Here is a 26,590-nt window from a genome sequence, read left to right as displayed (position 1 = left end):
CCGAAGTGGCCGGCAGAGGTCAGCATACACCGAAGCGCCTCCAGGTTTAATTCTATTAATCACAGTTTTGAATTGTGATTCATCGCGATTAATGTTTTAGAGATAGTTTAGATCGGATAGGTCTTTATTGTCATTGCACAAGTACAACAAAACTTTGTTTTCAGCACAAAACCCTTCAAGATTAGACAAACGAACAGTGTACATCAATCAATCAATCATATAGCCCTAAATCACAAGTGTCTCAAAGGGCTGCACAAGCCACAACGACATCCTCGGTACAGAGCCCACATACGGGTACAGGGTTACAGAACAGGAACGCTGATGGGTCACCACAAGGTAAAAGATGGGAAAAAGGTCAAACGCTGGGGAAAAAGATGAGTAAAAAAATACAAACTAGACTGGGCTCCTAAGGAGGCCTAATCTGGAGTGGGGGAAAAAACTCCATGCAATGCACACATAAACACGTTACATTTAATCACGACAAACTCGCAACAGAGGGGCAGGGAGTTGGGGCCCTGGAAGGCGACCGCTGCTATGAAGCGCTGCCATCCGACCATCACCCCGAGGGGAAACAAGCGCAGGTGAAGGCGTAGTGTGGGGGAGGGGGGTGCGTGTGTGTGTGCCCAATTGTCTTAGGTGTGATGATGTAATGTTTTTATACAAAAGATCTACAAAAGTTCAACTCCAGGTGTCGTTGAGGAGGGAGGGAGGTCAAAAGCGCCCATCATTGAGGTGTCCTCTGGGGTGTTTTTCAGAACAGCCTGGTCAAGTTTTCACAGCGTCAAGGCCATTCGAGGGAGTCAAATCGTAGATTAGGATGTTTGTTTTCCGCGAGCAGACAAAACGATGACTTGTCTGTTCTATTCGTCCATGCTGGGTGCTCTCAAATTCAATTCAAGCAACGAACAGCCTTCAGGCTCCTTGAATGGCTGCCATCGTCTTATGAATTTGACGATACACCACAGCAATGCCCAGCCCAATCAGCAGGTGCCCCGCGATCACGGTTCCAAATAGGTAGATGTCTTCCACGTCCTCGATGGAAAGGACTGAGAGGCACATGATTCTCCATTCATCCCAGGAATCTCTCACGTACCCCGCAGCAATGGTTCCATCAGGGCAGCCAGGCACTCCCGAACCTCTTTTCCTCATCGAAAAGATTTTGCCAATTGCGTCGAGAGTCCAGCTGAGCATTTCCATGTCTGATATTTAGATTTGAGGACAGCGCAAAGAAAGAGGCTTCAAAAAAGTTCAGACAAGACAAAAACAAAGAGAGCAAGCTGGGAAAAGAGGGAGAGGAAAAAATGCGACCGCCCTCACCAGAGGCAAGACAGAAAAGCTAACTAGTCGTTTTCGTCATGTACTACTATAGTAGCATTCTTGCTAGCAGCTGCCTCAAAAACGACGATTGATTGAATCATTTATTCGAAGTTTGTAAAAGAAAGGGTACTGTCACGGCGCATGCGCAATCTGCTAGAAGCGCGCCGGAACAAGCCCCTGCTTGCTCTTGCCGCATCACGGCCACGCGCCTGCACGTAATCATCAATCTGCGGACCTGGGTCTGATGAGGGCAGAAGGAATAAAGACCAGTTCTTACGCTTTCTGAGCTCACTATGTTCACTGCTCACTGTACATATCCTACAAAATAAGACCTACACTGTTTCAATGTCCATTTCTCAGATGATATAATTGTTGATGACTGAAGTGCTGATATCAACCAAACCTACCCCCGCCCCATCCCCCTCCACATCCCAACCCCCGGATTTTAAATAATGTAAATAATTCAATGTATATACTCTGATGATTAACTTGTGTGATGACTGTATTATGCTGATAGTATATATTTATACCATGAATTGATTAATGTGTACAAGTTTAAAAACGTATTCGAGTGTTACCATTTAGTGGTCACTTGTACGGAATATGTACTGTACTGTGCAATCTACTAATAAAAGTCTCAATCAATCAATCAAACCAGCGGACCCGAAGATCCAGTGCCGGAACGTAATTCACTCTTTGTAGTAAGCATCCCGTCTCTGGCTTCCCTCTGCGTATTTGCTCTCTCTGTGCTTTCCCTGTGCTCGTGTCTTATGTCCTCTGTGTTCCCAGCAGTGTTCCCTCTGTTGCCCGTGATCGAGCTGTGTGCCTCGACTTCCCACCGGATTTTGGACTGCCCCCCTCGATCCTCGACACAGACCTCGTCGCCTCTCTCCAGCCCCCAACCTCTCGCTTGCCCACGGACTGCTTTCTCGCCTTACCCCTTTGGTCTGACGAAGGATTCATCCAACACGCACTTACAACAAACTCTGGTAACATTTACATTGTTAATTCTATACATCGTCTTGCACCATTCACGTAGAGTAGCATACACACCCCAACTATTCATCAGTATCAATAAACCTATTGAACTGATCCCTGCTGTGGTGTCGTCTCCTTCCCCCGCCGTATGTAACAGGTACAGTTTCTTGACAGTACGGATTCACTGATACAATGTCAACTAAAAGGAAATTATTCAAGAAAGCCTGAGCTTGTTTCAACTAAAATACTTTTTAACTCATTTAAAAACATTTAAAAAACAACATACAGATATAACCCAGTACTGTGCAGAATGGGTTCAAAAGACAAACAATACTGCAATAAAATAAATTAAGATTTAAAATGAAAAAAGTAGTAAAAAATTAAACAGTTGGTACAAAATGTGGCTGCTAGACTTTTGACAAGAACAATATGGGGGTCCCCATTTCTGCAGTCCCCTCCAAGGTTTCTCATTGTAGCCCATTGGGTTGAGTTTTTTCTTGCCCTGATGTAGGATCTGAGCTGAGGATGTCGTTGTGGCTTGTGCAGCCCTTTGAGACACTTGTGATTAAGGACTATATAAATAAACTTTGATTGGTTGATTGATTGAAAAGGCTTTGTCTATTCCCATTTACAAGTAGCCGCCGCCTGTAGGTGGCTTTTGAAAGCGGCTTATATGGAAGCCAAATCTAGGTTGAACGTGATTTGTACAACTACTTCTGGTGTTGTAGTGGTGAACATCTTTTATGTTTTGGAAGTATCTAGACAGGTACATGGGTATTTTAGTGGTATAGTGTATCGTGTACACCAGGCTCACTGCGAGAAGTTTTACTCTGTTGGCTACCAAGAGCCACCCCACGCTAAGGAAATGGTTGGCAGAGAGGTGAGCCCCAGATGGAAGGTTGAGTAGAAGCCTAATCAGTTTGTTTTCGGCTGTCTGGAGCTTGGTTTTTAAGGGCCTTTGAGGTGTCACGGTACCAGACATGGACTCCATAGTCAAAGTGGGGTTGAATGAGTCTTCAGTGTATCTGTACCCACCAGCGGGGCGACCCTGTGCAGGAACTGAATTCGTTGGTTGATTTTATTAACAACCTTAATAGTAATTTTTTTCTCTGGACGGATTAACCTCTAGGATGCACCCAAGATGGGTAACATCGTTTTTGTTTGTAATAACATAGTCACCCAATTTGACTATGCAGTTATCTACTTTGCTGAGGTTGGGAATTGACCCAAAAAGGACGGATTGGGTTTTACCCAGGTGTATTGATAGTTTGTTGTCATTGAGCCAGGTGCAGATGTTATTCAACTCGGAACTAAGAGCCTTTACAACCTGCAACTTGTCCCTGTCTGAGACAAGGAGAGCCGAGTCATCCGCGAACAGGAACAAGTTGGACTCGCAAGCAAATGCCATGTTGTATATATATGTATAGTAGGAACAACAGGGGTCCTAGTATGCTTCCTTGAGGAACACCACAAGTTATCGGAAAGGCAGGGGACAGGGTACCATTAACCTCCACCGCCTGCTCTCTTCCCACCAAAGAAGAGGGCATCCAGCCTTGTTGTCAAGGCCGATAGCTTCCAGTTTACCAATCAGAACAGAGTGATCAACAGAGTCAAAAGCCTTTTGGCGGTGCATCCATCCATCTTCTTCCGCTTATCCGAGGTGGGGTCGCGGGAGCAGCAGCCTAAGCAGGGAAGCCCAGACTTCCCTCTCCCCAGCCACTTTGTCCAGCTCCTGCCAGGGAATCCTGAGGCGTTCCCAGGCCAGCCGGGAGACATAGTCTTCCCAACGTGTCCTGGGTTTTCCCCGTGGCCTCCTACCGGTCGGACGTGCCCTAAACGCCTCCCCAGGGAGGCGTTCGGGTGGCATCCTGACCAGATGCCCGAACCACCTCATCTGGCTCCTCTCGATGTGAAGGAGCAGCGGCTTTACTTTGAGCTCCTTCCAAATCGCAGAGCTTCTCATCCTCTCTCTAAGGGAGAGATCCTCCACCCGACGGAGGAAACTCATTTCGGCCGCTTGTACCCGTGATCTTGTCCTTTCGGTCATAACCCAAAGCTCATGACTATAGGTGAGGATGGGAACGTAGATCGACCGGTAAATTGAGAGCTTTGCCTTCTGGCTCAGCTCCTTCACCACAACGGATCGATACAGCGTCCGCATTACTGAAGACGCCGCCTGTCGGTCTCACGATCAACTCTTCCCTCACTCGTGAACAAGACGCCGAGGTACTTGAACTCCTCCACAAGGAGGTCTGGAGTTCCATGCCGCAATATTTTGTTTTGTTTTTCAACTATTTTTGAAAACATGCTTCAATGTTAAGAGTATTTGTTGCTGCAAAATATGCAAATTACTCTGGTTTATCTAAAATCACATCTGGGTGTATTTTGAAGTGAAATTAGCCATCTATAGCACACCACTTATCTGTGCAGTGTGCACTGGTGTATGCATTGACATGATCACCAGTGGTGTGAACAGTGTTACTGTTCAAACTGTGTGTAATGTTACAGTGGCCAAATATATTAAATATACTTGTTTAAAAAAAACATGCCTTATTTTGAATGGAATATTTAGGCTACTGTATTTTGCTGTTGGTCATTATGGTGGTACTTGGAAATCCAAGTGTTTTCTGAGGTGGTACTTAGTGAAAAAAATTTGAGAACAACTGAGATAACACAATCAGTGCAGAATAACGTCATTTGTTTCGCCCTATTATTTGATATCGTTTCAAGATGACTCCCCAAGATCAACAACACTTGAAATACACTGCTTTATTAATTTTACCACACATTAGGCATATTTGCACAAAGTATCGGTATTGCATCGGTATCACATTGAATTTTACTCTACTTAATCAGAAAGAAAATCAATGGTATCGCAGATCACTACTGATCACTGACCGTATAATAACCCACACCTTTCAGGTAACTATGTGCGGTTAAGGTAAAAGAGCATGTTGAGCGCTCAAAATAAATTGAGCAATTAATCTGCATTTAAACATGATTAATGCAAACATTTTTAGTGATTAATTGCATGTGTTAACGCTTAAACTTTGACAGCCCTATGTCCAAATAAAAGAAAATAAATTAGAATAATCAGCAGGGAAAATTTTGAATTATTGTAATTGGGTGAGTAGGGCTGGTATACATGCAAAGCAGCAGGGGGCACCAAATGACACACACGAGAACCTTTAGTGCTGAAAACAGTGTAAACTACTTTAACAGTATGCCATATTTATTACAAGCACACTATTTATTTGTAAGACTGTTTCAGTCAGTTTATTGTGAGGAGCTTCATGTAAAAAGTGTTTTGATATTTCGAGACTTTTTTAGAATTTCTAATGGTGGTCACATATATTAAGATATTCCCATTACATTTCAGTAAGAATGTTATGTTTCGTTGCCTTGGTAAATCTTAGTTTGGGCTTTTACTTATGAGTGTGCGTTGTGTATTTATGTATTGTAACCCACGGACCCAATGATGTCTAGTAAGATATATTGAGGTCATCTACAACCAAGCATTTGTAGTTGTAGGTACTATTTTAAAACATATTACTTAATTTTTGCATTTGTAGTCCATCCATCCATTTTCTACCGCTTGTCCCGTTCAGGGTCGCGGGGGGTACTGGAGCCTATCTCAGCTGCATTCGGGCGGAAGGCGGGGTACACCCTGGACAAGTCGCCACCTCATCGCAGGGCCATCACAGATAGACAACATTCACACTCTAGGGCCAATTTAGTGTTGCCAATCAACCTATCCCCAGGTGCATGTTTTTGGAGGTGGGAGGAAGCCGGAGTACCCGGAGGGAACCCACGCAGTCACGGGGAGAACATGCACAATGACTAATAAAAAGCAACCAAGACCAACATTTTCCAGGTTACTTAATGTCCTTCTTGTTTATCAGTGTTTACTCACAAGTTCTTCCTTTCCTTTTTGTGTGGTAGAACTTATCAGACCTTCCTTTGTGAATCATTGTGAGCACAAAAACATATTTCGGGTTGTTATCACTGCTACGAACGTGTTAAATTATACAATGTGCAAACATACTGTTTGCAGTAATAAAAGAACAAAAAAAACACAAACACAATACTAACTATCATAAAAAAAATCCTGGTCCTCTCTGAGCAATACAGTAGGTTTACTCATGTACTTAGAAAGGTGGCTTACGTTCGAAGAAATGGTGTCATTGACTCACCAGATGTCTTGATGCATTTTATTGATCCACTGGTCAAATAAGCATCAAACTTTTCACATTGTAAAATAAAATAGGACCATTGTTTTTCACACAAAAATGCCAACGAGGTAAGCATGATGAAAGAAAAATATGACAAGTCTGTTATTTTGCCCTCCAAACAGGCATAATAGATTTGTGAAAATTGAACAGAAATGGCCCAATAAAATATAAGTGTGCTCAATAAATTTGGAAATATAGCACTTTTAACTGGATCAATTCCCTTCATATAGATTAACTACACAAGTCAACCTCTCCTTTCTCATGTAATCTGGTACGGTTAGCACTGGTAATAAAAAAAAGAAAGAAATGTCATTAAATAACAAAAGACAAAATAATTTAGTCAACTTACACACATGTCCTCTGAGAGGATGACCATTTTTTCACAGGTTAACAAAATGTTGTTCTATTTTGATAAAGTCTTAAAAACAACAAGCATTCAGTAAAACAGTGTGTTTGAAGCTCTTTCGATACCTTCACTTTCAAAATAGAAGTCTCTGTGGCACCACACTAAACAAAATAAACGTGCTGCATTTTCAAAAAGTTTTTTTTTTTCCCTCTATGAGTCCAGCGGCGATGTGGTGTTCCGAGCTCGCTAAGAAAAGCCCCAAGTTACAAACAGCCCTTTTACTTGGACTCTCCCAGCAGATGCACAATGAGTTCATACGTGGAAAGCACGATGGCTGTGTTGGGGATTTGTTTAATTAGCTGTGGAATGAGTCCTCTATAAAAAGCCGCATAGCCTTCCTCCAAAGCTATTAACCTCCCGGTCTGAAAGAAATGCTTGTACTTGCTGCCTTCCTCACGCAGTCTTGTCCGAATGACCTCTGTGGAAACAAAACATGTGTTTTTTATTAGTCTTTTGCTAATCACCGTGTGTCAGAAGACTAGACCGGTTTGTGCGTTTTACCATGTGGGTACGCTATGCAGGACGCACAGCCCTTTGAGAACGCAGCGGCTACCATTAAGCTTAGGAAGTCGGACGCTCCTTTCTCCTTTTCACTATTTGGGGAGCCTAGCTGGTTCTCAGCCAGGTGTTTCTTGAGAGACTCATAGATGAGGAAGCAGATCATGGTCTCGGAGATGCCGGCGTAGGACGCAGTGAGACCGCGGTAGAAACCCCGGACACCCTCTGTTCTGTAAACATGGCGGGCGCACTGCAAGGCATTCATCTTCTTCTCTCCTCTGGCTCTGAAAAGGTAACAAGTGAGCTTCAGTCAATGACAAAATCACCAGCGAGGGAGTAAAGCTTCATGTTTTTGTCATCTTTTTTTGGTATGGTAGGGTACAGAGGCAAGTGAGGGACAGGAAGTATAACTGCACACAGTCCCATGTCTACTGCCTTTTAAGGCTGCAATGATTATTTGATTCAATCAATTGCTTTGTTTGATCATTTGATGAGTTTAACTAATAAATATGTATAAAATCGGGACTACATGTACGCTGACATAGTTTCTGCATAGCCACTGTAATAGAGTGCACATAAAAGCGGTTAAACATTTTTTTGATTTCATTTTTTAATGTTAAAAGTGCAATTTCAATGTTGATGCGTAATTATCAGGGGGAAAAAAAGAATGATGGTTATGGCAAGCAGACATTTTTTGTTTATTTCAACTATTTTCCCTAAAATACTTCATTGATACTATAAAGTGTGTGGTATTCGATTACTCAATTAACCGAACAAACTAAATAATTTCTCAATTACTGAAATAATCGATAGCTGCAGCCCTAGTGTTTGGCTAGAGAAAGTGTCAAGGAAAAAGCAGAAGTTGAAAACCCTTGTGTCGTGGGTAAAAGTCGGAGAACTATGTAAATGAATAGACACGTGGATAAGACAAAAGCAGTTTAATTCTACTAATTCTGCACTTTAGGCGATAAAGAGTACTGTTACACATTTATTAGTAATTCATTAATTATTCGTATTCACATAATTTTTCATTTTGAGTAGCTTCATAAATTGTCATTTTAGGACTTAGTTGGGGTGTGTAAAGATTTTTGCTTATGTATAAATTTACAAAACACTATAAGCGGTAGAATATGGATGGATGAATGGATGGACTAAATTATCAGAGTATAACCTTTTGAACAGTAAACCTTTACTTATAACAACACACTTTTGTTTGGACTTAAAAATATCTGTCAATCTGTAATCTGGTTAAACAATTCCCTAAGAGATAATGAATAACAAGAATAACAGGCACAGTGAGTGGTTTGCTTGGAATTACTCAAGACTTTGACTTTTCATGTTGAAAAAAACAAAAACGCTTACATACTTGGCCACCCTGCCGGGTACGTGTGTAAATATAGGCTCTTCTTCTGCACACAGGCCAATGCGTCAGTGTTGTGTATTTATGGACACAGATCACAAGCTCAGTGTCACGTAGTACCTGGCCCAGGGACAGGCAGGCGGCTGTACTGGCAGACTGATAGGGGTTTTGTTGTATACAACATTCTAGGCTGACTTCCTGATCATAAAGAGCTGGAATGATTGTCGGAGGCAAGTGCACAAACAGAGCAAGTGTACTTCCGGGGAAAATACTCACTTTCTCTCAAGCTGCATCCTGGTTTTTACCATCCAGACAGGGTTCATCAGAGAGTTTGTCACAAAAGCTGTGGCACAGATAAAGGTTTATTTGACAATGCATAATGGATCTTCATTTCTATTGTGCTGTGTGTGTGTGTTTACATATGCTGGGTGCTCACCTGCAACACCTGCTGAGGACATATGCACAGCACCGCTGTTGGGAACCAACACCGCATTGAAGAGCTCTTTGGATTTGGAATATGCAGCAAAGTAAATAGCTCTGAAACACAAGAGAACAAACTGGTGAGAACCCCTGCAACAGAAGTTACCGGAAGGATTGGTGCTGGTGAGCAGATTTTCTATCCAGGAATCAGAGAATGTATTTTTTAGCTTCTGTGCCGTTCATTATGTTAGTTGATTGTCCAGAGCGTGGTTCCAGAAGTGGGTTTCCCTGCACCTCGCTTCTGGAACACACTGTCACCACACCAGAATGGGCTGAATCAGCACTGGGAACCACAGCGGCCAAAAAATCCGGTCTGGACAGGAGCGGGACCATGTCCAAGTTGGCTAGTGGACTAGGGGGGTGGTAGCTTGACAGACTGGGCAAAGGATCACAACGCGGCTATTCATTAACCCAGGAGGGGAAAATAACCCCATGAGTGTCTTCTGCTGACAGTGTCAAAGTCCAATCAACGTTTTGTTGCAAGTGTATCGAGGCGCTTATGGTTTTACTACTACGTGGATTGTTGTGCTTACACAAGCTATATAAAGGCACATATGAGACAAATATAATTACAAATGATCTAGTTTGGGGTAAAAAAATCAAGTTCAGCTCAGTTAAGCTCAACTGGGAGCAATAATGTATTGATTAATCGAGACATCCAGCCTTATCTCCTGCATCTTATGAATTAAACAGCTGCTCAGAAAACACATAACCATTAATGTGTGTAATGTATACTTGGAATTATGGCTGGGCGATATATCGATACACGCGATATATCGCGGGTTTGTCTCTGTGCGATATAGAAAATGACTATACCGTGATATTCGAGTATACGTTCTCACGCAGTTGCTTTTAGCTGCTGGCATTACACTACAGGCTCTCCTCGCTCTTTCATGTGTCTCCTTCTCACAGACAGACAAGCGCACCTTCTTACACACGTCACATACGTATACACCCTCACGCAGCAAAGAGGTAGCAGCATGGGTAACGTTAGCTGTGATGCTAGCGCAGCCGTGCGAGTGGTAATACGAGAGAGAGAAGGTGCGAATCTGGTAACAAATGAAGGAATAATGAATTCCCCAAAAACAGCAGGGGGTCCATGGTCTGGCGGTGGTTTGGCTTCAAGTGGGAATATGTCGAACAGACAACCGTCATTTGTCAAGTGTGGGGCAAAAGCGTTGCTATAAAAAGTAGCATTACTGCTAATATGTAGCATCATTTGAAAAGTCACCTGCTAGAGAATGAAGAGTGCTTACTCCGCATGTCAACATCACCGTTCGGTGCCACACGCCTACACCATCAAAATGCAGAGGCAAAAAATTCCAGATCAACACCGTATGAATTTTTTTAAAATGTTTTTTTAGTTGTGATTTCCTTCTCTGCATGAAAGTTTTAAAGTAGCACATATTAATGCAGTATGAAGAAGAATGTTTTAATGTAGACACATAGAATCATCATACTGCTGTGATTATATGCATCAAGTGTTCATTCAAGGCTAAGGCAAAATATCGAGACATATATCATGTATCGCGATATGGCTTTAAATATCGCAATATTAAAAAAAGGCCATATCGCCCAGCCCTACTTGGAATAGGTTAGTGTTCAGTATTCTTTGTGCGTAATCGCTGACTTGCGCACCAACTGGCAGGAGTTATGACATTGGCACATAGATCAACTTTGTGTGACAAAAAACACAATATGTACACAAGGTGGAACAATTTGGCGTGTCAACTTGGACTTTTCTTTACCTTGAGGGAGCCACGCCTACTAGATTTGGCCCCAGACCACGGAAAAGGGATCTTGGTCCTTCCTTTTCTAGAATTGATCTGAAATAAAAAACAAGATCATGAATTATTTCATTTTCAATCTGTACCCTTAATTAACACTTATGAGTGCACTCACATTGGGCTATTTCAACCATGAGGTGTGCCTGTGTTTGAGCTAACAGCTCTGACTTAATGCATAATTTATTGTTTTTATATTTACAGTGGTACCTCGGTTTATGTATTCCACACCTTTCATAGGATTTGATGAAAACTTTACACAAAAGTTTGTCAGTTTTTATATACCGTGTCGGCACGGCCACACAACTAACAAGTCTATTGGAGTGCCCAAACAAAGCATCCCCCACAGTCTTGTTGTGTTATTAATACACTGTGTGAGTCTAATTGGGTTCTTAACATATCTTTATTACAAAACTAAACGTCCTGTCAGCTCCTCAACCGGAAGCCATCCTCCCCCAGCTTCTATCACCCCTAAATGACGTTATCCCTGGTTGACTATGTAGTTGTCACTAATAGGAATGGGCGATATAGCCTAAAGTCTATATTGCCATAACGATATATATCGCAATATATTATTTGGTATATAAATGATACAACCATTTCAAAATGAGTTACAAAGGCTCCTAATTTGGCTGCTCACATATGCGGTAACAAATTGCATCATTTCCGGTTGTATTTTCCTCTCAAAACTATTATTAATCTACTTGATAATTTACTGTTAATAGCTGCTTACCTTCTGTTGTAACATGTTTCTATCTAGGGGTTAATATTTTTTGCAAAGTTTTGTGTGGACTCCAGTAAAGACTAAAATATGTAGTGTAGCATATTTAGCTATTCCTTGTTCTTTAGGCCTGCAGTGATATTGGTACGTATACGAAACAGTTTATTTGATGGCATTGAGGCGAGGATTAGTGACTTGGAAGCAGCTTTGCACTGTGGAGGGAAGTTAGCCACTAGCAAGGACGCTATATTGCGTAGTGGACACGGTCGTTCGCTTGTAAATTATCTCTACTCATCGCTGAAATCACCAGCTACGGTCTTCAATAAAAGGTACAAGTGAGGTTAAATGTTCATTTATCCATTACATCCACCATTTATAGCCAATGTATTGTACATATTTTTCTGCATGTAAAACTATAGTTAGTGTTTTGGGTTCATATTTGTCTGGAACAAATGTCTTAGTTTTTTTGTACGATTGAGTAGTTTTTTTCGTATGATTGAGTCTTCGGCTGACCTTTTGGAACGGATTATTAATCAAAACTGAGCTACCACTGTATTTGTGTTGAGCAAAGTGGTTGTTCTATTTAATAACTAGCGAGAATAGCACTCAATTATATGACATATCTATGATACACACAATAGTCTACTCACTACTGTATTGCTCAAGTACAGCACATATTGCCAAGTGTGAGTGTTTATGAGTGTACTCACTGATAGGTTTACAGTACATGTTGATATACACAGACATTCATTTAATGTAATGGGACCCTGATCTCTTCATTGAATGGATATTAAAACACATTCCTGAAAAGATGCCAAGTGTTATGTCAGATGTGGTCACTTGAGACAGACCCTCTGCCCCGTGCAAGCAATTGGCTTGTCAGCCACCAGCCCCCCACTAAATATTTAACTCTTTGTGAGCTTGTGACCTTCATTTTGCAGATGACTTGGAGTTTAGTGAAGTCACAAGTAACACAGTCAGTGTAGGTTTCTGTGACGTGTGTACAGCCAACCCATTCAATCTCTCACGGTTACACCTGTTTCTTGAACAACTGCAAGGTGAAACCCCTAATAAACATGGCTGACAAGTGATACGACTGTATGCTTTTTTTGGTCTACCGTAAAAACACAAAAGTCGGTCAATGGAAAGAGGACACAAACAACTGTGGTAACTCCTGAAAAGGTAAATAAATGTGTACCACTGAGAACAATAAGTGTCTAGCACAGTGGTTCTAAAAGATTTTCACCAAGTACCACTTCCGAAAAAACTTGGCCTTCCAAGTGGCACCATAATGACCAACATTAAAACACAGGAGCATAGTAGGCTCCTGTGTTCTCCTGTGTTTCATTAAAAACAAGGCAGAGGTTTTATTTAACAAGTATATATTTAATATTTTTGCCCACTGTAACTTCACAAAATTTGAACAGTAACACTGTGTTTAAATATAGGAAAATAAAACACTGCACATAAATCAGTAATTATTTCTAGTGGTACACTTACCACAGTTTGAGAATAACTGGTCTAGCATTTGCAGTCATAGTTTACAGCATTCCAGACGGGTTAGCTTTCCAGCGAAATCATCTGGGTGTAATTTTACACTCTGCGGCAGCACCAACCTTAAACTTTTCCCTTGCGTCCTCCTAGGGTGTTTCTACTCTTTCCAACCTCATAAAAAGGCTTGTGTTCCTGAACATCTAATAAGAAAACCACTCATTGACACCGGAAGTGATGTCTGGTGGAAAATCCAAGGTTGTGTCACAGCATGCAGCTGTTTAAGACAGCCTACTTTAATCCTGCTTTATGTGGGACAGCGGTATTTATTTATCCTAGAGAGAAACACATAAAACAGCATAAAAGGCATTACATAACTAGTCTAATACAGTACTCTACATACACTTTAATACTGGGAGAGTCATGCTTTAACTCTATATCCTTGGATGCCCACAAGATATTTCCAAAGGTGTGCAGCTAACAATTACAAATCCAAGCAAGGCAGTCAGTCACACCAGCTGTGGATAACACTGTGTTCCCATCTTACGAACGGCACATGCCTTCAGGCATGACATATGGAGCATGAGTTGACATGGGTACATACCGTAAGACTTGCACAAGCCCGGGCGTAACAGTCCCTGGTCGGATAACGCCGGTTCCGCTGAGGGTGCCGAGCTGGACTTGGAAAATGGGCCGCAGGGTGAGACCAGACGACTGCAGGCGTGTCTTTAACACCTCTAGGGGGCAGGTCACGATGGCGCCCACTGTACCGCTGCATCTGCAATAATGAAAAGCGATTTATTCAGCAGACTGTGGAGCCTTGAAGATAAACAACCAACTTGATGACAGAGAAGCAAGTTATTCTATTTTAGTAGTTCAAAAAGTGAAACTCTTACATTCAACTGTATGAATTCCCTATAAACTAAAATATTTCTGGAATGTAGTTCTTCGTTTCCTGATAATTGTCACGATTATAGCTTACAGATAATTAAAATACCCAAATTTGAATACCTCAAATATTTAAAAAAATAATAATCCAAAATCGTAAATTATTGGTTCACGCTAGTCAGCAAAATTCTAACACTTCCTGAGCCTTTAATTGGTCTCTTAGTCCGAACTCATTAAATCAATCAACTTGTACATAATATTCTATTTATTAGGCCACACCTGTACAATTCGATATATAACCCCACGTTTTACATCCCGCCAAATGTTGGGAGTTTTCTCCGTCTTCATGTGAGACATCAACATTTTGAGTGAGACCCCAGCTCAGTGAACACTTTAAATAATTCATCAAACATCAAATCAAGTAATTTTACTTGATCAAGCCTTTTCTAACATTCCACAATACAAAATAATAAAATTCTCAAAGCTCGGATATCGGTATTTTGATTGAAACTTTTATTAGTAGATTGCACAGTACAGTACATATTCCGTACAATTGAACACTAAATGGTAACACCCGAATAGGTTTTTCAAATTGTTTAAGTCGGGGTCCACGTAAATCAATTCATGGTACATATATATACTATCATCATAATACAGTAATCACGCAAGTTAATCATCAGAGTATATACATTGAATTATTTACATTATTTACAATCCAAGGGGTGGGATGAGGAGGGTTTGGTTGATATCAGCACTTCAGTCATCAACAATTGCATCATCAGAGAAATGGACATTGAAACAGTGTAGGTCTGACTTTGTAGGATATGTACAGCGAGGAGAGAGCATAGTGAGTTCAGAAAGCATAAGAACAAGTATATACATTAGAAATACATTTGGTTATTTACAATCCGGGGAGGTGGGATGTGGAGGGGGGAGGGTGTTAGTCAATGATTGAAGTTGCCTGGAGGTGTTGTTTTAGTGCGGTTTTGAAGGAGGATAGAGATGCACTTTCTTTTACACCTGGTGGGCGTGCATTCCATATTGATGTGGCGTAGAAGGAGAAAGAGTTAAGGCCTTATTTAAGATCGGAATCTGGGTTTAACGTGGTTTGTGGAGCTCCCCCTGGTGTTGTGGTTATGGCGGTCATTTACGTTATGGAAGTAGTTTGACATGTACTTCGGTATCAGGGAGGTGTAGCGGATTTTATAGACTAGGCTCAGTGCAAGTTGTTTTACTCTGTCCTCCATCCTGAGCCAGCCCACTTTGGAGAAGTGGGTTGGAGTGAGGTGTGATCTGGGGTTGAGGTCTAAAAGTAACCTGACTAGCTTGTTCTGGGATGTTTGGAGTCTAGATTTGAGGGTTTTGGAGGTGCTAGGGTACCAGGAGGTGCAAGCGTAATCGAAAAAGGGTTGAACGAGAGTTCCCGCTAGAATCTTCAAGGTGCTTTTGTTGACCAGAGAGGAGATTCTGTAGAGAAATCTTGTTCGTTGGTTGACCTTTCTGATTAACTTGGTTGCAATTGTATCACAGGAAAGAATAGCCTCTAGAATGGAACCTAGGTAGGTGGCCTCATCTTTCCTGGTGATAACAATGTCACCCACTTTTATAGTATCGTATTGGAAGTGAAAAAGTTGTGTAGGGACACAAATATTTTTGATTGTGTATCATTCATGGTTGTCGACTTCTTTTTACACTTGTGTGACAGTCATGAGGAGTGCCTAAAAAGTGGGGTGGTTGCAACACAGCAAACTTTTTTGCATTACACCTTTGTCGTTCATCATTATGGTGTTTTTTTACGCTTCATACATAAGTGTTTTTTTATTGTATTATAGTAGTTCACATCTTTTTTACACTTACACAAATACTAAAATGTGTGCAACAGTGTTTGCATGTCTCTGCACCTTATTGCTTTTTTATCCTGCACTACCATGAGCTAATGCAACAAAATGTCGTTCTTATCTGTACTGCAAAGTTCAAATTTGAACGACAATAAAAGGAAGTCTCTGTCTGTTATTAAAAGTAGTGTTATGATCTATTTTTGAAAAGCAGTTAACTTATCAAGAATGATAGAAATTATTAAAAAAAAGGTTACTTCAAATGTCTGTAAAGTGTTTGATCCCAAAACAAATTTTTTCTATTACTTCCAATGTTACTATCATTGTGTGTGACTTAGTTGTTCACTGTCAATAATCAATTATTACCCCTGCTTATGCAATGTTGTTACTTCCCCACAACAACAATTTAGTGGCTACTGAACCATTTTTACACACGACTAAATGTATTTATATTATTCACATGTGAATAATGCTGTATAATAGACTGTATTTATGTTATTCACATGTGAATAATGCTGTATAATAGACTGTATTTATGTTATTCACATGTGAATAATGCTGTATAATAGACTATTTATATTATTTACATGTGATTAATGCTGTATAATAGACTGTATTTATGTTATTCACATGTGAATAATGATGTATAATAGACTGTATTTATTATTCACATGTGAATAATGCTGTACAATAGACTGTATTTATGTTATTCACATGTGAGTAATGCTGTATAATAGACTGTATTTATGTTATTCACATGTGAATAATGCTGTATAATAGACTATTTATATTATTCACATGAGAATAATGCTGTATAATAGACTGTATTTATGTTATTCACATGTGAATAATGCTTTATAATAGACTAATATATTATTTACATGTGAATAATGATGTACAATAGACTATTTATATTATTCACATGTGAATAATGCTGTATAATAGACTGTATTGGCGAAGTTGGTAGAGTGGCCGTGCCAGCAATCGGAGGGTTGCTGGTTACTGGGGTTCGATCCCCACCTTCTACCATCCTAGTCACGTCCGTTGTGTCCTTGGGCAAGACACTTCACCCTTGCTCCTGATGGGTGCTGGTAGCGCCTTGCATGGCAGCTCCCTCTATCAGTGTGTGAATGTGTGTGTGAATGGGTGAATGTGGAAATACTGTCAAAGCGCTTTGAGTACCTTGAAGGTAGAAAAGCGCTATACAATTATAACCCATTTATCATTTATTTACACTACCGTTCAAAAGTTTGGGGTCTCCCAAACAATTTTGTGGAATAGCCTTCATTTCTAAGAACAAGAATAGACTGTCGAGTTTCAGATGAAAGTTCTCTTTTTCTGGCCATTTTGAGCATTTAATTGACCCCACAAATGTGATGCTCCAGAAACTCAATCTGCTCAAAGGAAGGTCAGTTTTGTAGCTTCTGTAACGAGCTAAACTGTTTTCAGATGTGTGAACATGATTGCACAAGGGTTTTCTAATCATCAATTAGTCTTCTGAGCCAATGAGCAAACACATTGTACCATTAGAACACTGGAGTGATAGTTTCTGGAAATGGGCCTCTATACACCTATGTAGATATTGCACCAAAAACCAGACAATTGCAGCTAGAATAGTCATTTACCACATTAGCAATGTATAGAGTGTATTTCTTTAAAGTTAAGACTAGTTTAAAGTTATCTTCATTGAAAAGTACAGTGCTTTTCCTTAAAAAATAAGGACATTTCAATGTGACCCCAAACTTTTGAACGGTAGTGTATGTTATTCACATGTGAATAATGATGTATAATAGACTGTATTTATATTATTCACATGTGAATAATGCTGTATAATAGACTGTATTTATGTTATCCACATGTGAATAATGCTGTATAATAGACTGTATTTATATTATTCACATGTGAATAATGCTGTATAATGGACTTTATTCATATTATTCACATGTGAATGGACTTTATATTATTCACGTGTGAATAATGCTGTATAATAGACTGTATTTATGTTATTCACATGTGAATAATGCTGTATAATAGACTGTATTTATGTTATTCACATGTGAATAATGCTGTATAATGGACTTTATTTATATTATTCACATGTGAATAATGTTGTATAATAGACTGTATTAATGTTGTTTACATGTGAATAATGCTGTATAATAGAATGTATTAATGTTATTTACATGTGAATAATGCTGTATAATAGACTGTATTCATATTGTTCACATGTAAAAAAAAAATAACCTAAGTGTTTATTGTCTATTGTGAGCGAACTGTGGTGCTGAATTTCCCCCAGGGATCAATAAAGTACTTTCTATTCTATTCTAAAGCGTCTTCAATATGTACTTAATAATGTCTTAGCATGACCTCAAGCGTCCATCTTGTATATTTACAGTAAACTTGTACAAAGTAAGAAAGTTTGGCCACTCTGTTCAAAAGAGGTCGGGTTAAAATAAGAAAGTTTGGCCACTCTGTTCAAAAGAGGTCGCCACTCTGTTCAAAAGAGGTCGGATTAAAAAGATGAAAGCATTTCCATTCCCATGTTACGTTGGGGTTTTTTTTAAACCTAATGTATGTACAGCTTACATTATGATTACATTAATTTACTGTACGTGTACAGTAGGATCCTCCTGAATTTAAGGCACTGCCAAAAGGGGACCTGATGACTGTTCAAGGGTAAAATGGCGTCATTTTAACGAAGCATCTGTTGTTAAAGGGTGACCTTAACATCAGGGTGTCGTTTGTCACTTCGCCGGAACACCTAAAATGCCTTTTTTAAGGCTCTACAAAACAGATTGAATGAAAGATTATGCAAGGCTTGAGTAGCATGAAGCTAACACGCAACGCACACATTACATAATAACACGGCGAGACGTAGACTTGCACGTACGTGACTAGCAGAACCGCTCCTTTAAACGTGGCGTTATATATCAGTTTGTAGCGTTTGTTAAGGCAAAAGTAGATGTATATGTGCGTATTCATATCTTCGTCACATTACAATTGACTGGCGGCCCGGGCATCGTGCTACCTTAGCCGGCTAACATCAGGCAAACATCCCGCGGATGTAACGTGGGTTCTTATCACCTTGTAAAACGATATGTTGCCGGGTGAAATAACGATACGGGACAATTTTCAGTTTCGTTATCACTTTAAATAGTAATAATAAACACGTTGGCAGTATTTATGAGATAAAACGAGAATGACGAGACATGTCAGAATGTTACACAGCAATAAAGAGGAAATGCTAACACCAGCTAGCTAGCTAGCTGGCTAGCTCTATGTGACGCTCGAGCCCGGCGCGGTTTTAGCATGCAGGCTAGCAGCCCGGGAACTTGAATGTTACTTTCAAGTGTTCAAATATGCCTCTGACGCCATGATTACATTTTCGTTTGGACATGTTCCACTCGCAGGCAGCGTTGCCAGGAGCGATGACTTACCCCCCAGCAAAGAGATGCAGCAGCGTGTCTTTCTGTGCCATCTTCCTAATCCTTCTCTCTCTCTCTTTTTTTTTCAAGCGGCGACCATATTAACTTGATATGTGTTGTTAAACTAACGGAATCTACAGCGACATCGCCTTCCGAAGTGTAGCGCTTCTCATGTCTCCTGGCTGCCCTATGAGCCGGTTTGGGCGGAGCTGTCACCAAGGATGAAGGCTGAGCTGCCGAGGAGGCGTGACCCCCCACGATGACGTCAGTGAGCCGGACGAGGGTGTTGTCTGTGACGTAGGTGCACGTGCTCGGTGCGCCGTGTCTTTTGGACTGCTGGGAGCTTTTGCTTTTGTCGTTGACGCAGACAAAAGGTGCAATAACAACAGCGAAAGGTCAATTCTGTGAAAGTGTTGCGAAATTAGAGCGAAGACACATTATTTTTTGGAATGTTTATTTCGTTTATCTATAAGTTAGGTTAAAGTACCACTGATAGTCACACAACACACGTGTTGAAATCACCCTCTGCATTTGACCCATACCCTTGTTCCACCCGCTGGGAGGTCAGGGGAGCAGTGAGCAGCAGCGGTGGCCACGCTCAGGAATCATTTTGGTGCTTTAACCCCCCCCCCAATTCCAACCCTTGATGCTGATGCAAACTACTTACATAACATAAATGACCGCCATAACCACAACACCAGGGGGAGCTCCACAAACCACGTTAAACCCAGATTCCGATCTAACAAAGGTCTTAACTCATTCTCCTTCTATGGAATGCACTCCCAACAGGTGTAAAAGAAAGTGCATCTCTATCCTCCTTCAAAACCGCACTAAAACAACACCTCCAGGCAACTACAACCCTAGACTAACACCCTCCTCCCACCACATCCCACCTCCCCGGATTGTAAATAATCAAATGTAAATAATCAAATGTATATACTTGTTCTTATGCTTTCTGAGCCCACTATGTTCACCGCTCGCTGTACATATCCTACCAAGTCAGACCTACACTGTTTCAATGTCCATTTCTCAGATGATATAATTGTTGATGACTGACGTGCTGATATCAACCAAACCTAACCCCCCGGCGCAAACCCCCTCCACATCCCACCCCCCGGATTGTAAATAATTCAATGTATATACCGGTACTCTGATGATTAACTTGTGTGATGACTGTATTATGCTGATAGTATATATTTGTACCATGAATTGATTAACATGGACCCCGACTTAAACAGGTTGAAAAACTTATTCGGGTGTTACCATTTAGTGGTCAATTGAACAGAATATGTACTGTACTCTGCAATCTACTAATACAAGTTTCAATCAATCAATCAATAATGGTAGGTAATGGGTCCCATTTTTATAGTCTTTGGTATGACTCGGCCGGGGTTTGAACTCACAACCTACCGACCTCAGGGCGGACACTCTAACCACAAGGCAACTGATCAGTGGAGTAGTTCTCAAACTTTTTTCTACCACCTCAGAAAATACTTAGCTCTCCAAGTACCACCATAATGACCAACACCTACTCGGTGGCCTAGTGGTTACAGTGTCCGCCCTGAGATCGGTAGGTTGTGAGTTCAAACCCCGGCCGAGTCATACCACAGACTATAAAAATGGGACCCATTACCTCCCTACTTGGCACTCAGCATCAAGGGTTGGAATTGCATAAATCACCAAAAAATGATTCCTGGGCGTGGCCACCGCTGCTGCTCCCCTCAACTCCCAGGGGGTGATCGAGGGTGATGGGTCAAATGCAAAGAATAATTTCGCCACACCTAGTGTGTGTGTGACAATCATTGGTACTTATATAGCATTAGTGGCGATGGGAATTATGTATCTCTTAAGAGATCCGGTTCTTTTAGCTCGACTAACTATAACGAGTCATCTCTTTTGGCTCCCAAGGTGTCTTTTTTTTTCTCAGAGTCTTTTGTTACTTGAATTATTCTATCACCAAAAATAATGTGTAATTATGTCCACACAATTTTTGTCTATTCCTGGTACCTGGGATTGGATACCGGTATTCAATGGCACTTTTGTGGGTGTTCATGTGTTAATTAATGTTAGTTTGTTTGTTGACAAAATCTCATTTTTTAAACAAAAATATATCAGAGAGCTAATAATACTGGTGCTGTCCAGTTGTTACACCTTGAGTGCCAACACTTCGGAGTCTCATTTACAAGTATTATAGAGTAGACTTTGGATGCAGTTGCAATTTCAGGACTTTAGATGGTAGTACTCCATAAGCTACGGTGTGTTGCCTAGTCAGAGAAGAGTTTTTGTTATTAAGCTGAATCTAGTCTTTTGTTGCGCTCTAAAAAGTGTTTGTATTGTAAACATTGTACCTATTACACACTTGCTGTTTGATTGTCACGTGCATCTTAGTTGTAGCATTCATTATCAAATTTGGAGTTGAAATCGCTATGTAAAATCGCTAATACTAATCTTTAGCATGTCTACGGCAAATCCAATATATAGTAGCATCGAGCTAGCCCATTTTCAAAAGTGGAATGTTTTCTCTCAGGTATACTTGCTTTGTTGGCATGGAAAAGTGTAACATGACATAGAGGCACTCCGACTGCGTCCGCTCTGAATGCTGTTTCAGTGATTGTTTGCCTGCCAAGTGTTTCAGCCGGCCGTGAATTCCTGTGCAACAAAGGTATTGAAATATGGTACCGTTTAGCTCTACATGAATCGATACCAGATAATCCCCGGTACTCGAACGGCATTTGGTACACATCCCTAGCCATGGGTGAGCTGAAACTTTACCACAGCTGATGTTGGGTGACACGTGGGGTACACCCTGGACTTGTACAGGATCAATCGGTATATCATACTCAACCTTTTTTACTTCTTAAATGCATCACTTTTGTATTTTCAGTGTATTTTAAAATGTGTGCAAAATTTGCTGCATTTTTCAAAGTCTTATTTTGTCACATCTCCAGTCATTACTTTTGAGTGTCTGGAATTAGTGACAGGTGAAATAATACAGAGGCATCAATGCATTAGTGCAAATATATATATATATATATATATATATATATATATATATATATATATATATATATATATATATATATATATATATATATATATATATACATATATATATATATATATATATATATACATATATAAACACACACACACATATACATATGTATATCTACAGTCGTGGTCAAAGGTTTACATACACGTGTGAAGGACATAATGTCATGGCTGTCTTGAGTTTCCAATAATATGTGCAACTCTTATTGTTTTGTGATAGAGTGATTGCAGCACATACTTTGTCACAAAAAAACATTCATGAAGTTTGGTTCTGTTATGAATTTACTATGGTTCTACTGAAAATGTGACCAAATCTGCTGGGTCAAAAGTATACATACAGCAACATACATTATACATTTTGGTGATGTAGAAAAGTTACAATCAAATCAAATTAGCTTCATGGCATGGCCTCTTAACTTTATATGAGTGATTATGATTGACGACACCTGTTGACTTCTCTGAGCCCATTTAAATAGGGCTCATGTGATGCAGTCATTAGACTTGGTTACAAACGCGACAATGGGAATGTCAAAGGAACTCAGCACAGATCTGAAAAAATGAATAATTGACTCCAACAAGTCAGGAAAGTCACTTGAAGCCATGTCAAAGCATCTTAAGTTCCCAAGAGCAACTGTGCAGACAATTGTTTGTAAGTATAAAGTGCATGGCACAGTTTTGTTACTGCCACGATCAGGAAAAAACGCAAGCTATCACTTGCTGCTGAGAGAAAATTGGTCAGGATGATCAAGAGTCAAAAAGACGGTCTGCAATGGATTGGAAGCTGCTGGAACACAGATGTCAGTGTCCACAGTCAAGCGTGTTTTGCATCGCCATGGACTGAGAGGCTACCATGCAAGAAGGAAGCCCTTGCTCCAGAAGCGACACCTTAAGGCTCGTCTAAAGTTTGCTGCTGATCACATAGACAAAGATAAGACCTTCTGGAGGCAAATTCTGTGGTCAGATGAAACAAAAATTGAGCTGTTTGGCCACAATACCCAGCAATATGTTTGTAGGAGAAAAGGGGAGGCCTTTAATCCCAGGAACACCACATCCTACCGTCAAGCATGGTGGTGGTAGTATTATGCTGTAAGCCTGTTTTGCTGCCAATGGAACTGGTGCTTTACACAAAGTAAATGGGACAATGAAAAAGGAGGACTACCTCCAAATTCCTCAGGACAACCTAAAATCATCAGCCCGGAGGTTGGCTCTTGGGCGCAGTTGGGTGTTCCAACAGGACAATGACCCCAAGCACACATCAAAAGTGGTAAAGGAATGGCTAAATCAGGCTAGAATTACTGTTTTAGAATGGCCTTCCCAAAGTCCTGGCTTAAACCCCATTGAGAACATGTAGACATTGCTGAAGAAACAAGTCCATGTCAGAAAACCAACACATTTAGCTGAACTGCACCAATTTTGTCAAGAGGAGTGGTCAAAAATTCAACCAGAAGTTTGCAAGAAGCTTGTGGATGGCTACCAAAAGCACCTTATTGCAGTGAAACTTGCCAAGGGACATGCAACCAAATATTAACATTGCTGTATGTATACTTTTGACTCAGCAGATTTGGTCACATTTTCAGTAGACCTGTAATAAATTCATAAAAGAACCAAACTTCATGAATATTTTTTGGGACAAACAAGTATGTGCTCCAATCACTCTATCACAAAAAAAATAAGAGTTGTAGAAATTATTGGAAACTCAAGACAGCAATGACATTATGTCCTTCACAAGTGTATGTAAACTCTTGACCACGACTGTATGTACAGTATACACATACTTATATGTCAATATCTATATCATATATCTAGCCGTACATACATCTATTTAGGTCTATCTATATATGTAATGTTCAATAATACAAACATTGTATTTTTAGGCGAAATGTGATGGGAAAAAATGGGTTTGAACTGAGGAAAATTATACCTCACCTACCCAAAGCTGCATATTTAGTCATTTGACTTGTCCGTGAAAACATTTATAGTATTCAGCCAAAATTCATTGATTTGACATCAGTACAGTATTAAAACATCTAAAGTTAGCCAGAATAGGGGGACTGCCTACATAATGTTAGAGTTGAGTAAAAAAGCACAAAGCTCACATATGCTCAGGCCTTTCAGTTATATAATACAGTAGTGTTTATCTCTTGCTGATGTAGCACTTCCTGTGTGTTTTCAGACAACTACTGTACCTGCAATTACTCCAGTTTTGATAAGAAATGGAAACAACAGGAGATAATACGCTAACAGCCCCATCTTAACATGGCGCAGTCGGGAACAACAACCAAGTGTGCTGCTGGTTTGCACTGAAGTAAACATGTGACACTGGTGCTGCTACATGGAGCATATACTGTATATAAAGCGCAAGTGATTGCATGCTATGTGCCATAAACACTGGAATGTTCCTACTGTTACGCTGCAGCTGTAGTTTGAAAGCATACAGAAAGTACTGTATTATTTTTATCTGACTACATTAGCTGCACAACCAATTGTACTGTAGTATTGCAATTAGCCATATTCCAGGAGGCACTTTGTATGAATTGCTAATATTGTACGAGGAGGAATAAACAAAGAGGTCTCTCACCCAATACAACGTTTGGACATTTGAATACCAAACAGTGACTGACTCCAATTGAGAAAATATAAAACATGTAAGAAATGGATATCACATTATATCTGTTGTCAAGTGATTTGTTGGTTTAAGCTTTATCATAGTCAGATGGTATATTTAGATACACATCTATAAACTAAACCAGTATTACTGTCTATGAAATTGGTGCAACAATGATCACATAAACAACATGCAGCTCATGTATTAATTACTAATTCAGTGATTCTTTGTGGTACACCAAATAATCACTTGAATAAAAGTACAGTGTTTTATTTTCCTATACTCAAACAGTGTTTCTGTTCAAACTTTTGTAGAGTGTTAGTGGCTAAAATATGTAGTATATTTGTTAAATAAAACCTCGCCATTGTTTTTAATAAATACTTACACTACTTTATTTTAATGTCAGTCATTAGGATGGTACTTGGAGAACCAAATGTTTTCTGGAGTGATACTTGATGAAAATTTGAGAACCACCAGACAAATTAATCCAGAGCAAACTGTAAACATACTCCTGGTATGTTTTTATAAATACTTTCTTGTTTGGAGTTTAAGGTAGTGGTTTAGTCGTGGGCATAATGCATCCACTGGGTTCGGCGTATTTCTACTGTAGTTCCAATGTTTTTCACCAGAAACAATCCAAGGTTGAATGACCTTTCAGTAAATACATGCATTTGGTCGTGGTCGCCATCTGCTGGAAGGTGGCTGTATTGCACCAAGTATACAGGGATTTTCAAGTTGTAGCAAAGTGAGCATAATGCAGTTGGGGCCTTCCCCATTCCCTAAAAAACTGTTTTTCTGTAGCATATTTTATTGTATGTTTCTACAAACTCAGTGATCTGAAACTCGGTCCGTAAAAGTATTCAAAGTGCTTCAATTTCTCCACATTTTGTTGCAGCCTTATTTCAAAATGGAAAAAAACCCCATTGTTCTCAAAATTATAGAAAATACCCCATAATGACAATGTAAAAAGTTATTTTTTTTTATTTTGCAAAATTTATAAAAACTAATAAAATCAGTATTCACAGGCCTTGTTCACGACTTTGTTGATGCACCTCTGGCAGCAATTACATCCTTAAGTCTTTAAATACGATGCTATAAGCTTGGCCCGTTCCTCCTAGCAGCACCTCTCAATCTCCATCAGGTTGGACTGGATGTGTTGGTTTTCATCAAGGACGTCTCGGTACATTGCTGCATTCATCTTTCGCTCTATCCTGGTGTCTGGCATTCACGCTAAAGAGTTCAATCTTTGTCTCATGGGACCAGAGAATTTTGTCTCATGGTTTATGAGTCGTTCAACTGCATTTTAGCAAACTTTTTACTACTTACTGCAACTTGAAAAGCCCTGTATACTTCACTTCTGTACCATACAGGCAGGATTAGTGGATTGCTGCAGAGATGGTTGTCCTGGAAGGTTCTCCTTTCACCACAGAGAAATGCTGTAGCTCTGATAGTGACCATTGGGTTCTTGGTCACCTCCATGACTAAACTAAGATGATTGCAGCAATGTACAGACATCCTG

The 26,590-nt window shown here is 40.1% G+C and overlaps 1 protein-coding gene across 1 annotated transcript; it reads right to left on the bottom strand.

The window, feature by feature from the left end:
* Positions 1 to 6,492: 6,492 nt before the first annotated feature.
* On the bottom strand, positions 6,493 to 19,641 carry LOC133654115 (solute carrier family 25 member 33). The gene is made up of 7 exons (XM_062054147.1): positions 19,428 to 19,641; positions 13,872 to 14,045; positions 11,020 to 11,097; positions 9,228 to 9,328; positions 9,068 to 9,134; positions 7,435 to 7,715; positions 6,493 to 7,351 (listed from the first exon to the last, which is right to left on the bottom strand). Exons 1-7 carry the CDS (start codon positions 19,466 to 19,468, stop codon positions 7,152 to 7,154), a joined length of 942 nt encoding a protein of 313 aa, XP_061910131.1. The 5' UTR covers positions 19,469 to 19,641; the 3' UTR covers positions 6,493 to 7,151.
* Positions 19,642 to 26,590: the final 6,949 nt, after the last annotated feature.

The sequence above is a fragment of the Entelurus aequoreus genome, linkage group LG07 (genome assembly GCF_033978785.1).
Source record: "Entelurus aequoreus isolate RoL-2023_Sb linkage group LG07, RoL_Eaeq_v1.1, whole genome shotgun sequence".
Classification (NCBI taxonomy): Eukaryota; Metazoa; Chordata; class Actinopteri; order Syngnathiformes; family Syngnathidae; genus Entelurus; species Entelurus aequoreus.
This window is presented reverse-complemented; position numbering and strand designations above follow the sequence as displayed.

Excerpts from the sequence above, each read along its gene's own strand:
- LOC133654115 (XM_062054147.1), bottom strand. The coding sequence starts at position 19,468 with ATGGCACAGAAAGACACGCTGCTGCATCTCTTTGCTGGGGG. Across the intron at positions 11,098-13,871 it reads GGGCTTGTGCAAGTCTTACG|ATCAATTCTAGAAAAGGAAG; the intron begins GTATGTACCCAT and ends TTTTTATTTCAG. Across the intron at positions 7,716-9,067 it reads AGGATGCAGCTTGAGAGAAA|AGCCAGAGGAGAGAAGAAGA; the intron begins GTGAGTATTTTC and ends TTACCTTTTCAG.